We start from the raw sequence: 14,097 nt of genomic DNA, 5'->3' as shown, positions 1-14,097 counted from the left end.
GGCTGGATGGTCGAGAGCATGGACTTTCGCTGTGCATAAGTAGGGGCTGTGGGAGCCATGGCTGGATGGTCGAGAGCATGGATTGTGGCTGCGCATAAGTCGACCTCAATATATCCTTCTAGAAAGGCTTCATTGTAGTGGATATTACACACCACAGTATATAAGACAGGCATAGCTGACAAGACGGACTGAGGGGGAGCACACGTTTTTTAGTTAAAACACGTGTGCCACGAGTAGGCTCTGGCAAGTATTTCTATGCAAACGTCATCTAGTGTAAACCCTGATTATTGGGCCTCGTGTTTTTTCACATCATTTATTCTTTTCTTATGCTTTCTTTCTTTTAATTTTTATATATGTGAGACTAGTTCATTAAAAAAATGTGTTGTGGGACCTGTGAAACTGGGTATGTGCGCAGACGAATTCTTAGTTTCAGTAACATTCACTGAATGGCTTTCATATCTCACCTGAATTGTGCACGCTAGGGCACACTTCAATTACAGTTTTCATGCTGATGACCATTTAATAATTGATCAGGAGCCATATGATACATACGGTGCACTTTCCCTGTTTGTGCCCCGCGCATATTTCAAAAGTTGCACCGGCGCAAACGGTCAGTGGTCCCTATTGTAGAGTGGCAGGTGAGGCCTACCACGTGGTGTTATGGGGCTTGAAATAACTATGCACGGACACCAGTTGAGGGTTAGCCGGAAAGACCCCGAGCGGTCTTCCGCATGTTTATTTATACCCCGGCGCGAGCCCGCCCCGGGGTTGTGCGTGCGTGCGTGGGGGAAAGGATACATTGTAGGGGAGAGCCCGAGTGGCTCTCTACATCCCTCCTTTATTTTAGTTCTTTCTGCTCCAGGGCATTCATACAATCAGTTCACGGAGATGTCCATGCAAAGTCTCTCAGCCGCTGGCTGGGCACCGGATTGGGTCTCAGACTGTAGCGACGACTCCGGATCCCTGATGGTTCGGCAGCCCCAGCCGGGGTTGCCCTCGGATCTTCGCGTGGTTCAGACTGACTCCGCTCGGCGCCGAGGCCGGGTGGCACTGGCCTCGATGGACTCTCTCCGCGTGTCGGCCCTGGCGGAGAACTTGGGGACCTGGGGCAGCTTGCGTCTTCCAGCACCAGCTCTTCCTCTTCCCTTTCCTCCGCTCTCTGGTGCCCACCGGCTGCTCCGGTCGCCCTCCTAAAGCATGATACGTTTCGTGTGACCGTTTGCCCGTTTCTCCTGGCCGTGACCATTGTCCCTTGAACTTTCTCTACCCTCCACACTTCGGGCTCGAAGGGTGTTCGAAACTTCCATCCTGGATAGCGATCCTTGACGACCACTGCGTCCCCTTCTCTGAGGCTCGATTCTTGGGCGTGGCGATGTAGGCTTGCCTTGGCGTTGGTGGCCAGTCTCCTTGCCTGGGTGGCCTCTGCGTCTCTCTCGGCCGGCACCCACGCGCTCACCGTGGGTATGCCGTCTCTGGGGGCCCGCTTGAACAGTACATGAGCCGGGGCGCACTTGGTCGTCGAGTGCGGCGTTTGCCGATAGGCTCCCAGAAACTGATCCAGGGCTATCTCCAGATCCTCCCCATTGTCTACCGCTATCCGAAGGGCTCTGTTTATTGTTCGCATCAGCCTCTCCACTTCTCCGTTGGCTTGAGGCCATAGCGGGGTGATCTTCCTATGATGGATACGGAGGGATTCCAGGTATGATTGGAATTCTCGCCCCTGAAAGGGAGGTCCGTTATCGGATTTAATTTCCTCGGGAAGTCCCATGGTTGCGAACACTCGGTTTAGCACCTTTCGGACGTGTGGGAAAGCAGTGGATGCGACGATTTCCACGATGGGGAACTTCGAGAAGGAATCCACCAGTACCATCATATGCCTTCCGTCCGGGAAGCTGCCGAAGTCGATACTGAGTTGGGTCCAGGGAGCCCGAGGCGCATCTTCCGTGATCACCGGTGCTGGAAGGGGTTCGCCCCCGGTGATCGTGCATGCATGACATGACCGTATCATTGCCTCCACCTGGCTGTCCATCGCTGGAAACCACACCTTGCTTCGTAGACGCGCCTTCGTCTTAGCCATGCCCTGGTGTCCCACGTGGGCCAGGCTTAACGCTCGTTGTTGAAGGCTTTCTGGCATGACGAGGAGGTGTCCCCTCAGGATCACTCCTTCTTCCCCCACACTGAGTTCACTGCGAATGTGCCATAGCTGCTGTCTCGCATGGCTGACTTCTGGACGGAGGCTAGCGGCGCCATCGAGGAAACGAGCCCACTGGTTGTCTTCGAGGGCTCGTCGGACTTTCGTGAGGGTCTCATCTTCAGCCGTGGCATCTCCAATCTCCTTGAGGGTCATGTTGTCGGGACACGCGGCCTGCGTGACCATGTGTACGATCTCCTCCACATCCTCTCCATCCTCGGTGGGAGGTAGTTGCGGGGTGACGCCCGGGTGCCGGGAGAGGTAGTCGGCGGGATTGTGAGCCCCAGGCCGGAACACAACTTTGAAGCGATAGCCCTGTAGCTGGACTGCCCACCGTTCGATCCGTGGGGGAGCCAATCTTGAGGTCCCAGCGAAGAGGGGTAGGAGAGGCTTGTGGTCGGTGACCACGGTGAATTCCTGTCCACAGAGGTAGAGATGGAAATGCTGGCAGGCCCATTTGATTGCTAGGGCCTCTCTCTCTATCTGTGCGTACCTGGTTTCTGTGTCTGTCAGTGCCTTGCTGGCATAGGCGACTGGCCTCCATTCTTCCGGACCATGCTCTTGCAAAAGAACGGCTCCTAGTCCCACGGGACTGGCGTCCACAATCAGTTCAGTTCTCCTTCGTGGCTGAAAGTAGGCCATAGTGGCGTTGTCCAGAAGACCGGCCTTGACGTTCTGGAACGCTTTGTTTGCGGCTGCAGTCCAGTCCCATTTCTGGTCGGTTCAGGTGAGAGCTCGGAGGGGTTCCGCAATGGCAGCCAGGTTCGGGATGAACCGGCCGCAGTACGTGGCCATGCCTAAGAAGCTGCGCACTTAAGTTGGGTTTCGAGGTGTGCTGGCAGCTTTGATCGCCTCCGCTTTCTTTGGGTCCACTTTGAGGCCTTCCCTGGTGAATGTGTATCCGAAGAAGTCCACTGCTTCCTGGTAGAAGGCACATTTGGCCCGATGCAAGGTCAGCCCGCTGTCGGCAAGCCTCTGCAGAGTCGCCCTCAGGTTGATGTGATGTTCCTCGAGGGTTGAAGAATATACTAGGATGTCATCGCTCAAATTGATGACACCCGTTAGTCCCGACAGCACCTCACGAATGGCGTTTTGAAAGACCTCGGCTGCCGATGACACGCCGAAGCTGAGCCGGGTGTAGCGACGCAGCCCCACGTGTGTCGAAAAGGTGGTAATGTATCTGCTGGCTGGCTCCAACTCCAGCTGGTGGTAGCCGGAGTTGAGGTCCAGCTTCGAAAACCACTTCGCCCCGTTGAGGTCGGCTATGATGTCTTCCATGGTGGGGGTGATATGCCTCTCGCGCTTGACGGCGGTGTTCGGGAGTCTCATATCCACACATAGGCGAATGGCTCCTGGCTGCTTCGGCTTGGGGGCGACGACCAACGGGGAAACCCAGAGTGTCGGTCCCGACACTTTCTCGATCACCCCCAGCTCTTCGAGCTTGCGCAGCTCCTCTTCTACTTGGGGCCGGAGATTGAAGGGCACCCGCCTATGCCTGAGTGCGACGGGCCTCACGGTGGTATCTATGTGAAGTTTGAACTTCCGCCCCTTGAGTTTGCCGAGGCCTTTGAACAGCTCGGGGAAGTCTTTTAGCATGACATCCGCGTGTGCTTGGTGCACTTGGTTGGCGAAGAATACCAAGCCGAGATCTTCCGCGGTGTGGCAACTCAGGAGGGTGCCTTTCTTGCCTTCAGTAATATGGAATTTGGTCTCTGTGGAGTACTCCCCGTGGATGACTGTGGTTTGGATTACCCCTCGGAGGGGGAGCGGTTCCGTACTTCCGTAAGTGTATATTCTTGCCGTAGATGGTGCCAGCACTGGCTTCGGGGACATGCTGTCGTATTGCTCCGAGTCCATGACGTTGACAGATGCTCCGGTGTCTATTAGCGCGTTGACGTTCGTCCCATCAACGGTGATGGAGCACATGGGCGGTGGCCGTCGTTTCGTAGATGCTCGGCTGACATAGGAGACGATGTATACCTAGTCATCTTCATCGTCCTCGTACCTGGGCCGTCGGCCCTGTGCTTCGGTGTCCGGCGGGGGTTGCTCCTGATCGAGAGATAGCTGGTGGACCCGCTGCGTCACCGCGCGGGCACGTGGGCCTGCTGATTTGAATTTGCCTCCCCGGCAAACAGCGGCAAAATGGTTGAGGCGCCCACACTTGAGGCATGTCTTGCCTCTGGCGCTGCACGTGGCGGCGGCCGGGTGATCTTCTCCGCAGTACCCACAGCGGTTGGTTCGGGGAGGGCCTTGTCGCTGCCTTGCCGGCGGGAATCGCCTGTGAATGGCGTCCGCCCGCTCTTCTTTGATGGTCGGGGTCCGCGCCGTCGCTGGAGTGATGACTGGAGTGCGCAACGCCACCTCCATTTCTTCGGCCCTGGCATCGGACAGTTCGTGAGATCTGGCCAGGACGAGTATCTCGTCGAGCGATATCCCTGACTGCCGGAGGATTAGCTTTCTGAGCAACTTCGACTTGCATCTGACAATTATTTGATCCCTGATTTCTTCCCTGGGGTCTGTGAACGGGCACGTGCTCGCAAGTCGACGGAGTCGAGCATAGTACATGTCGACGGATTCAGCCTCAGTCTGCCAGGCGCGTTTGAACTTGAATTTCTCGAAGTCGTTGTTTAGCTGTGGGTCGAAGTGGGAGTTTAGGGCCGCGACGGCGGCATCGTAGTCGTCTTCGGATCCGGTATTCGAGAGCGATTCGAACAGGTCGTAGATTTCTTGTCCCCCATAGAGGATGAGCAGCGACCTCTTTACCGTTCCATCAGTTTCTCTGGTTCCCTTGAAGTACAAATTGAGGCGTCCGACCCACGCCCTCCATCGGAGCGCGGCTGTTGCTGGGTCCGACGTTTCGCTGAACGGCGGGATGGGCGCTGCGCCGGCATGCAGGTGGGCAGGCAGTGCAGGAGTAGTAGGCCCAGCAGGGGCTTGGATTCCTGCCTGGGCGTTGGCCTGTGGGAGGACAGCAGGTGGCGGTGGCTGAGCAGTGTCATCTTGAACCGCGCCTGCGTCTGGATTCATGGTGAGGCACTGTGTAGGGAGGTTCGGTGCTTTCCGGGGTCGTGGCTGCGCTTAGACTGGGGCGCCAGGGGTTAGTTGTCTGCTGGCGCCCTTTGTAGTTGTGACTGACACCTGTGGTTCCACCTCGCCTTGAGTTGCGCCTTGCCCGCAGGGCTCCAGGCCTCTCAAAAGTCACTGAATGCAGGCAGAAGCGGGGCCCGAATTGTATTGGCCAATGCTTGTTGGATGCTGAAGCGCCACAGTTCAGAGGCTGGAGCGGGGCCTGAATAGCACTTGCCAATGCTTGTTGAGGCCGGGTGCGCAGCGTGGGCCAGGGGGATGGGGTGAAGTGCAGCGCGGAGCCTCGCGCGCACACGCTGTAGAGGCGTCGCTCAAAGGCCTTCTGGTGAGCGAGAGAGGCGGGCCAGCTCTAGGCCGCGGTCACGTGGTCCTGCCGGTGCTCGTCTTCTCGCCGGCCGGCGAGACGAGGGGGGCGCGGTGAGCGCGCGCAGGCGGGGCAGAGTGAGCACTCACCCGCAGGAAGCGAAGGATGATCCACAGCTACGCGAGTCCCGCCAGCTGAAGGCGCACCCTCACGGGTAACGCGTGGGCGGGTCTCGGGCCACGGGGGCACTGCAAACAGGAGCGGCTGGGCACCGCTGCAGGAGCACACGCAGTAGGACGTGCAGGAGGCGGCGGGCACGCGTGGCAAACGACCGCCTCGTCGCCAGTGTAGAGTGGCAGGTGAGGCCTACCACGTGGTGTTATGGGGCTTGAAATAACTATGCACGGACACCAGTTGAGGGTTAGCCGGAAAGACCCCGAGCGGTCTTCCGCATGTTTATTTATACCCCGGCGCGAGCCCGCCCCGGGGTTGTGCGTCCGTGCGTGGGGGAAAGGATACATTGTAGGGGAGAGCCCGAGTGGCTCTCTACACCTATGACAGTGAATGCGCTGCCCCGGGGCAGCCGAGAACCCTTGTTGCCGTGAGGATAGCGCATTCATGGGAAATATGGAGTGAGTGCTTCAAAGACGCTTTGTGTTTCACAGTTAAGGTGGCAACGCGCCTGCACTTTGAGAAGGGGCGAGAGAGCCCCTTGCATGCGGGTGCAGTGAGTGGGCTTACCACCCCTGCAGGAGTATGTCGGAGGGGTCCATGGACTGCCTTCCTCCCCTTCAGAGGGCTGCCTCTAGGGGGCACACTGAAATCAGGCCACCTTTTTGTGACGCACTTTCAGTGCGCCCATAATACAGCACGGGCAAAGAGTCAAAGTGATTCCCTCATTTGCATGGGCCACGCCCCATGCAGATGAGGGAAAGCCCTCTCATAATAGCACTGGCACTGAATGTGCATCAGAGCTATTTGTATTACAGAAGATACGCACAAACATCTGCGATTTCTTCTGTAATACCAATGTGCAGCGGGCGAACACGCCAGTTGCACCCTCAGGCCACAATGTGTAATACCGCCCCTGGTGTCTCAACTGTTGAATGCAAGAGCATAGTGTAGCGACGTGGTAAGAAATAACAAGTGTAGCAATCACACTTAATTAGGTAAGATATTTATAAGTTTAATAAATAAAGTAAGATACATCTAAAGGTGCATGCAGCCCAGTAGTTGGTTGAGTAAGAATGAATCATAACATTTCTATAAACTGCAGCAACAGAATACATTCCATTACATATTCACAATTCTATTAAATAAATATTTGTTGTATCTTGATTCATCTATTATATTTCACAATGCAATTGTTCCCATAACGAAGGGAGATATGTTGTATCTTAGGTCTTCCTGCTGCTCAGTTGGTGAATGCCAGTTGGGTGAGGGCTGAGCAGCAGGACAGCTGCTCCTGATGGGGTTATCGCTTTATCTCATTATTTAACATCTTAACTTAAATAAAGTAATTTACTTAATCTACATGGAAGTACCGGCTTCTTTTTGATTACATCAATATTGTACAAAAGACCTTAAAGAAACATACAATCACTACACATAGCTTGCCTACAATTTTCACACAGGCGATTGTTTAGCTATAACTTCCGAAATATGGTAATTTTCGCAAGAATTATACATTTTACATAAGAGAAAACACAAAACATTATGCAATTTTGCTCAGGACTAGTTCTGAGTTTGGATATAAATTTCAATCTCGCCTCAAATTTCCAATGCCATTCTGAATTTCTATTTGCCTAATGTACGCCGGTTTGTGTACAACAAGCACACATTCCTGATACACTTAGGCACATTTTGTATGTGTCTATTTGCTTTTGTGACTCACCCATGCTGTGCTCATGTGTGCAGTCTGAGTATTTCCAAGCACAAGTCAGTATTGCATCAGGAGGTTGGTTTCTTGATTTCTGTCTTATCACCAACCTGCATAAAAGAGCCGGCAGCAAACTTACAACAAGGCGCGGACCAGCTTTCTGCTGGCACCATCGCGGTGAGCCTGGGCAAGAGGTTTGCAACAATAGTGGGTTCAACAAGCCCATATTCCTCCATTTCCACTACTCACATTATGTTCTGTATGTATATGTTTCGTTATTTTACAGATAAGCGCACAGGGCGCAATTGACAAAGGGAGTTACCAGATGAGCTCTGAAGTTCATACTTTTAAGGGACAGTTGTAAAATAAAATTGCGTTACGTACAGTCTGGGTTTTAGTCAAATCTATATTTTCATAACACCATTTTGTCTTAAACCTTTTTGCATATTTTGTAGCAGTGTATCTTATACTCTGTATAATGCAAGCTTAAAACAATGACTTTCTTATTCACAGTGCTTTCTGTCACAGGCTGGGCCCTCGTAGCACTAAAAATACCCAAGCCACTAATCTCCACCAAGTCAACCAGGATTACATTCTGTGACTGTCTGGTTACACAGACCTCTGCAGTGCACTAACTAATAGAGTTTTCATAATGTACTAAACTGCATTTCCCACTGAATAACTCAACTTGCATTTGTTGCTTTATTAAGCTGTGCGTTATTTTATATGTAGTTACCTGAAGGTGGAAGACCCAAAAGAAACGTACAGAATATTTTGTTGTTAAGTCACACCTTTGACCCACCCCCACAGTCACTGACCCCCACCACCATTGTATGCAGCGCCACAGTTCTCGTACTCTTTTGAATGCACTCTGTCCGCTGAATACAGTTCATGCCTGGACAGCTGTCAGGCATAGATAAAGCAGTTTTCGGGCGTAAACAGACATGGATGAGATGTGCACACAAGACTGAAATCCAGGCATCTGGGACAATACTTCCAGGACTGAGCTAGTAGGCTTTTTAAAACAGATCATTCAAGGCCCCAAAGTTCTTCCTAGCATCCTGCCACCAGTGCTGCTGAATGCTGGGGTTACCGATACCAAGCTGACTACTTGTGATTCCAGCTCAGGCCTCTTTCTTCCACCGCCCTACACTTCCTGTCTCTAGATCTCACTCTTGCAGTTTCTTTTTCATTCCTTTTCCCCAATTGTGACTGTTTCCCTATTTTTCTCCTCCTTCCAGCCTTTGCTGTCTTTCTCTCTCAATCAAAGTCTGAAGATGATGTAAAAAAGGTCCTGGTCTCCGAAAGTGAGTCTCAGTGCCCCGCACCTGTGACGTTTAAGCTGCGACCCTGGTTAGATCTGAGTCGAACCGTTGCCGGCGCACAGGGTCACAACTCGTTTTACAACTAAATACTCTGAAACAAAGGCGTCAACTTGTTTTGGAACGCTAAAAAAGACTTACCTGACACCGCAGTCTCTCTTTTAATGACATGATTATAGATGTGTAGCTTAAATCCACCTCTTGCTGAATAATTTGAAGATTTTAGTGACTTTCCTAATAAAATTACAATTTCAATTTTTGTGTATGTTTTGATTGTGAATGAAATAAAATATTTCATAATTTGGGTGTTGGTTTGATGGATATGTGTTTCTGTATTTTTATCTATGGTTTGTAGGTTCAAATTGTCAAAAATGCTGAGTTATTCCGTTGGGGTCGCAGAAGTCAAAAGGCGAAGCAGCGCTGATTTAGGATATTAAGTGGGAAGTGTAAAGTTCAGAATAGCCTGGCTGGTGACGTGGATGTAGGGAGACATAGGATCTTGGGTTTAGTCGAGTTCAGCATGAGTTGCAAGGCCCTCACTCACTGTAGAACTGGTGTTGTACCATTGGAAGTCCATGTCCTGTGGTAAGATGAGAAAGAGTGGAAAGGCAAACACAGGAGTCGGCAGATAGATGTAAGGCTGGCGGTAAGGAAGGTGGTATATAAGGAGAAGAGGGGGGCCTAGCACTGAGACCTGAGGGATGTTCCACAAGTCATGGGTTAAACAGACAGGGTTATGAGCACTAAACCAGAGAAAACAAGGACCACTTTGAGAAGTAAGTTGAGACCCAAACCACAGCAGAGCATGCAGTTGTCACAGATATGCCATTTAATGGTTGCAATCTAGTATTCTGGAAACAGCATTAAATGGAGGAGCTGTGAATCTATTTTCAAGATAAACTCGCTACAATTTAATAATGAGAAAGCTGAGATCTTGCCCTGTAGAGTGGGTAGTGTTCCCTCAGTATTACCAGCTGACTTTTGGCCCATACCCACAGTTGCTCCCCTGGTACCAGTAAGCACTGTATGCAATCTAGGGGTTAGCTTTAATGAGAAGTTTAATTTGGAATCCCATGTCAATAAACTGGTGGGAGGCTGCTACACTCTAATCCGGGGACTTCGCAGAGTCCTACCGCTATTGCCAGCCCAGGCAAGAATCACAGTGCTCAGGAGCATTATTCTAAGTCGCCTGGTTTATTGCAATGCGCTGCTCCTCGAGTCTCCTGCACATCTGATTGCGAGGCTCCAGAGTATCCAGGCGGCACCAGCGAAGCTTGCACTGACAAGGGCACGTCGCTCATCTACAACCCAGGCATTGGCTGAGCTGCATTGGCTCACGGTGGCTCAAAGGATTTTATTTAAATCCCTCGGCATAGTGTTTAAGGCACTCCATGGACTGGGGCCCAAATTGCTTCAGGGCAGGTTTAAATGGTATGAACCTGCACGTAACCTTCGCTCTTCGACTGCCAATCTTGTCAGGATTCCCAGTCAAAGAGAGTAACCTCGGGGAGAAGTGCGTTTGGTGTGGCGTCTGCCCGCCTGTGGAATCGTCTTCCTCTAGAAATAAGGAAAATACAGGACCTGATGATGTTCCGTAGAAAAGTAAAAACGTGGCTTTTCAGCTCGGTAGCTTACCTGCCAGATTTTTCCCAGGTTCTTAGCGCCAGGATGCCCGTAGGGTTACAGTGCGCTCTATAAATGTCGAAAATAAAAATAAAATAAGATCTGGTGTGAATCTCAAGGTGGCTCCTACATGCCGAATATTCAGTGTAGACATACTGTTAACTAGGGATGTTTATTGCTGCAGAGATGTCCCACAACAAGACCCACGGTTAAGCATGGGCGGAAAATCCGTTTCGCTCGCGGATTTTGCGGATTTTCGGTAAATTCGCAATCCGCGAGATTCGCGAATCTCCCGCAAAATCCGCAAATCCGCGAGCAGCGGATTTTATGGCTTGCTCGCACTGTTCGCGTGAGTTCGCGGCTTCCCAGTACAACTTCGCGCCCCGCGAATAAGCGCTAAATTGCAGAAATACGATCTTAGCAAAACTGAAACTACTTACCAGGTTCAAAAGTTCAGGCTCATCATTAGTAGCCATTTCCTGTAGTGCTTCCTGAGGGGCCCCTCCAGAGTTCAGTTGCCAGTTGCAACTATTATGTGACCCTGCTCTGAACCTCAGAATAGTTACACATATGCCACAAAGGTCCTGAATTACAGCTAAGGGAGACAAGCAGGAGCCAGGCTGGAAGTTCAAATCCATTAATCAGCCCCTAATTCATTATTGTCAGTTGGGGCAGGGCAGGTGTTGTAACTAATTTTGCAACAATGAAAGCACTTAGCAAGTGCAAAAGATCACTAATCAGGAAGCACTAAGCAAGCAGGTGCCAGCTAAAAAAATATTCTGTGACACATTAATCAGCCCCAAATTAATTCAGGTCACTTGAGGCAGGGAAGGTGTGCTTTGCTTTGCCACAATAATGTACACTGACTGGACAACCAGAGGGTGCTGTGATGAAACAGAGGGTGGCATGGGTGGGCCAGAGGGTGGCATGAGTAGTCAGAGAGTGGCAGTGGTGACAGAGAGTGGCAGTGATGAAGAAGAGTGTCCCAAACAGGCTGGACACGTAAAACAGTTCGCAAATCCGCAAAATTCGCGAACGCGAGATTCGCAAAATTCGCCCATGCTTACCCACGGTGTGAGTACAGTACACATCAGGCACTGAGCCACCAGAGAGAGGCTTTAACACCTAGCTGGGATGAGCACACCATGTGTACATGTGGACTTAAGATTTACATCCCGCTGAGCACAACATTGTATGAATAGGACACGTTACAACGCAAACATTTACAACACATGCTTTTACAACGTGGTTTTTACATTGCAACATCCATTACAACACATGATTTTACAACGCATGCTATCACAACGTATTTTTAGAAACTACATTTACAACGCATTCCATTACAATGCATACCATTACAACACATACCATTACAACGCAAAATACTTCTAGGATAACAGTGGGGTATGTTTTGGATAGTGTAGGGGTAAAATTACTATTCCTACTCCAGTGAGTGTAACAGTAGGGTAAGTGTTGGTTAGTGTAGGGGTTAAAATTACTATTCCCATGTACCCTCAAACCCATACCCACCCTAAAACTTAAAAAGAATCCATTATTTACCTCATAATGCGTTGTAATGGCATGCGTTGCAATGGCATGCTTTGCAATGGTATGCATTGTAATGCCTGCGTTGTAATGGCATGCGATGGAAATGCAGTTGCGTTGTACACCCATGTTGTAAAGGTAGTGCGTTGTAATGACTGAGTTTTAATGGTTGTTTCCTCATTGTATATGTTTTACATAGATTATTTTTCTCTAGGAAGTAGAGAGAACCATGCTGATAATATGTTCAAGTTCTTCATACTGTATAAATTCACCACCTGTTGTTAAATCACAATTTGAACCGTATCAGCTCAATCTGCATATGTTAGGAACCATCTGTGCTTCCTTAGGCTCTGGGATTCATTCTGTATCAACACGTGTGTTAACCATTTCCGTGCTCGCGTCGGCCAGCACTACCTTCTGGTTGCTGCGCACGGCTGTTGGCCGACGTAGCCCCGCCCACTCCATAGAACGCCCACACCGCGGCGGAATGTACACCGCGGCGGAATGTCCACCGCGGTAAACAGGTTAAAATGTCATAATCGCTAGAGAATCATGCCACGGAATGCAACACTTATTTTGTCCTTCACCAGATAATATGATCCATTGAGTTTTTCCTCTTGCTGCAAATGTCTCATCCATACCCCATAATTGTATTCGATATTGCTGCATAATTTGAATTGGCTCTGGCAAGAAAATACGTGAATATAAAAATACATAATAACATTGATAAATTACCTTTTCTTTGACTTTAGGATCTCCATGGATCTGTAATCGTGGGAAAACATGGGTTTTTCAGTGTTTGGATTTTACTGCGGGAAGAAAAAGTTTGAAGGTAAGAACCTGATACCATTTTGATCTCAAACATGTAAGTGCATCCTTACCTGGGCCAGCTCTTAGTTTATTCCGCCCAACTCTTTCTGTAAATCAGTATACTTTGTTTAGGTCATCAGCATTCGTATAGTGCCATCTACCATCAACATGATACCAAGGCACTTTTTAAATTTGGGCACCCCTTTGTTACCTTTCTAGAAGTCCCACAGTCGTTTGTGTTAGTTGTAAATTGTTTGTACAGATTTGTTGAGTGTCCTATTAATGTGAAATAAAAATGAGTTTGATTCTGCTAAAGATATTTGTCAAGTGTATTGAATAAATGTGCTATTTTTGGTTACATTGCTCATGGATTATCTATTGTCCAGCCTATGAAGCTTGTGCCTGTGAAGATAGTTTTCTAGTCTGTATAAAAAATGTAGTCTTCCCCCTGTAATCCCAGAGAGCTAGAGAACTAAAGTGCAGCACAAAATGGATCCTTCATCTGTCAACTGTACTCCCAAGCCTCCGGTGTGTGCGGTATGGAAGTCAGGGGAATGCACAAGATGGTTCCTGATTAATAGAAGTCAGACCGGGCTGTGTCCTGGCCCCTTTCCTATTCTCTATTTATACTAATGGTGTGGGAACAGCTCTGGCAAACTCTACAATAGATGTCCCTAGGGTGAACCAAATGCGTACCCCCATATTATTATATGCAGATGACGCAGTCTTAATAGCCAGGACTGGGGTGGCATTGCAAAAACGTATTGATGAGTATGTTTCATTTAGGTCATCCCTAGATCTCCTAGTTAATTGATCTAAAACTTTCATCTTGGTTACATGGAAACTGTCAAAAAATTACCTTCATTTTTCATAGTGGGGCGCAAAGTCAAAATCACACAAACATTTTGCTATTTGGGTGTTTTATTTAATAGCATGGCTACGTGGACCAATATGGTAGCTAACAGATTTCTTCTGCTGGAAAAAAATATTTTATCCATATTTTCTTTTATAAAAAAATTAGGGTCTAAGCCATTGGAGGCAATTCTTAAGATCTACACAGCAAAAGCCGTCTCTGTATCTACATATGGGGCAGAGGTTTGGTGTTTGTCAAATGTAGGTGCTCTATAGAGTATTGAAGATTCTTTCCTTAAACAATGCTCAAACGTTAACAGGCACTAAGAGTTGAACGCTCCATATACATCAAATATGGTGTATCTTGCCTCGATCCTATTTTGGCACTCACTGTGGAGAAGGAAAACTGTGGTATTGACCCAAAGCACCATCAGGGACTGCTTAACTTTTGCCTGGATTCAATATGTCAAAGACACACGGTCCG

At 49.4% G+C, this 14,097-nt stretch overlaps 1 protein-coding gene across 3 annotated transcripts in view; it reads left to right on the top strand.

Moving 5' to 3' along the window:
- The window catches only part of LOC147726133 (phospholipid-transporting ATPase ID-like), a 795,656-nt gene that overhangs the window by 270,938 nt on the left and 510,621 nt on the right, over positions 1–14,097 (top strand). For all 3 annotated transcript variants that reach the window (XM_086960237.1, XM_086960240.1, XM_086960239.1), the window contains exon 2: positions 12,704–12,783. In XM_086960237.1, the coding sequence (XP_086816363.1) occupies positions 12,735–12,783 (49 nt within the window). In that variant the 5' untranslated portion in view covers positions 12,704–12,734. The remainder of the gene's footprint in view (positions 1–12,703; positions 12,784–14,097) is intronic.

This window comes from Lissotriton vulgaris, chromosome 3_1, assembly GCF_964263255.1.
Source record: "Lissotriton vulgaris chromosome 3_1, aLisVul1.2, whole genome shotgun sequence".
Lineage (NCBI taxonomy): Eukaryota > Metazoa > Chordata > Amphibia > Caudata > Salamandridae > Lissotriton > Lissotriton vulgaris.
This window is presented reverse-complemented; position numbering and strand designations above follow the sequence as displayed.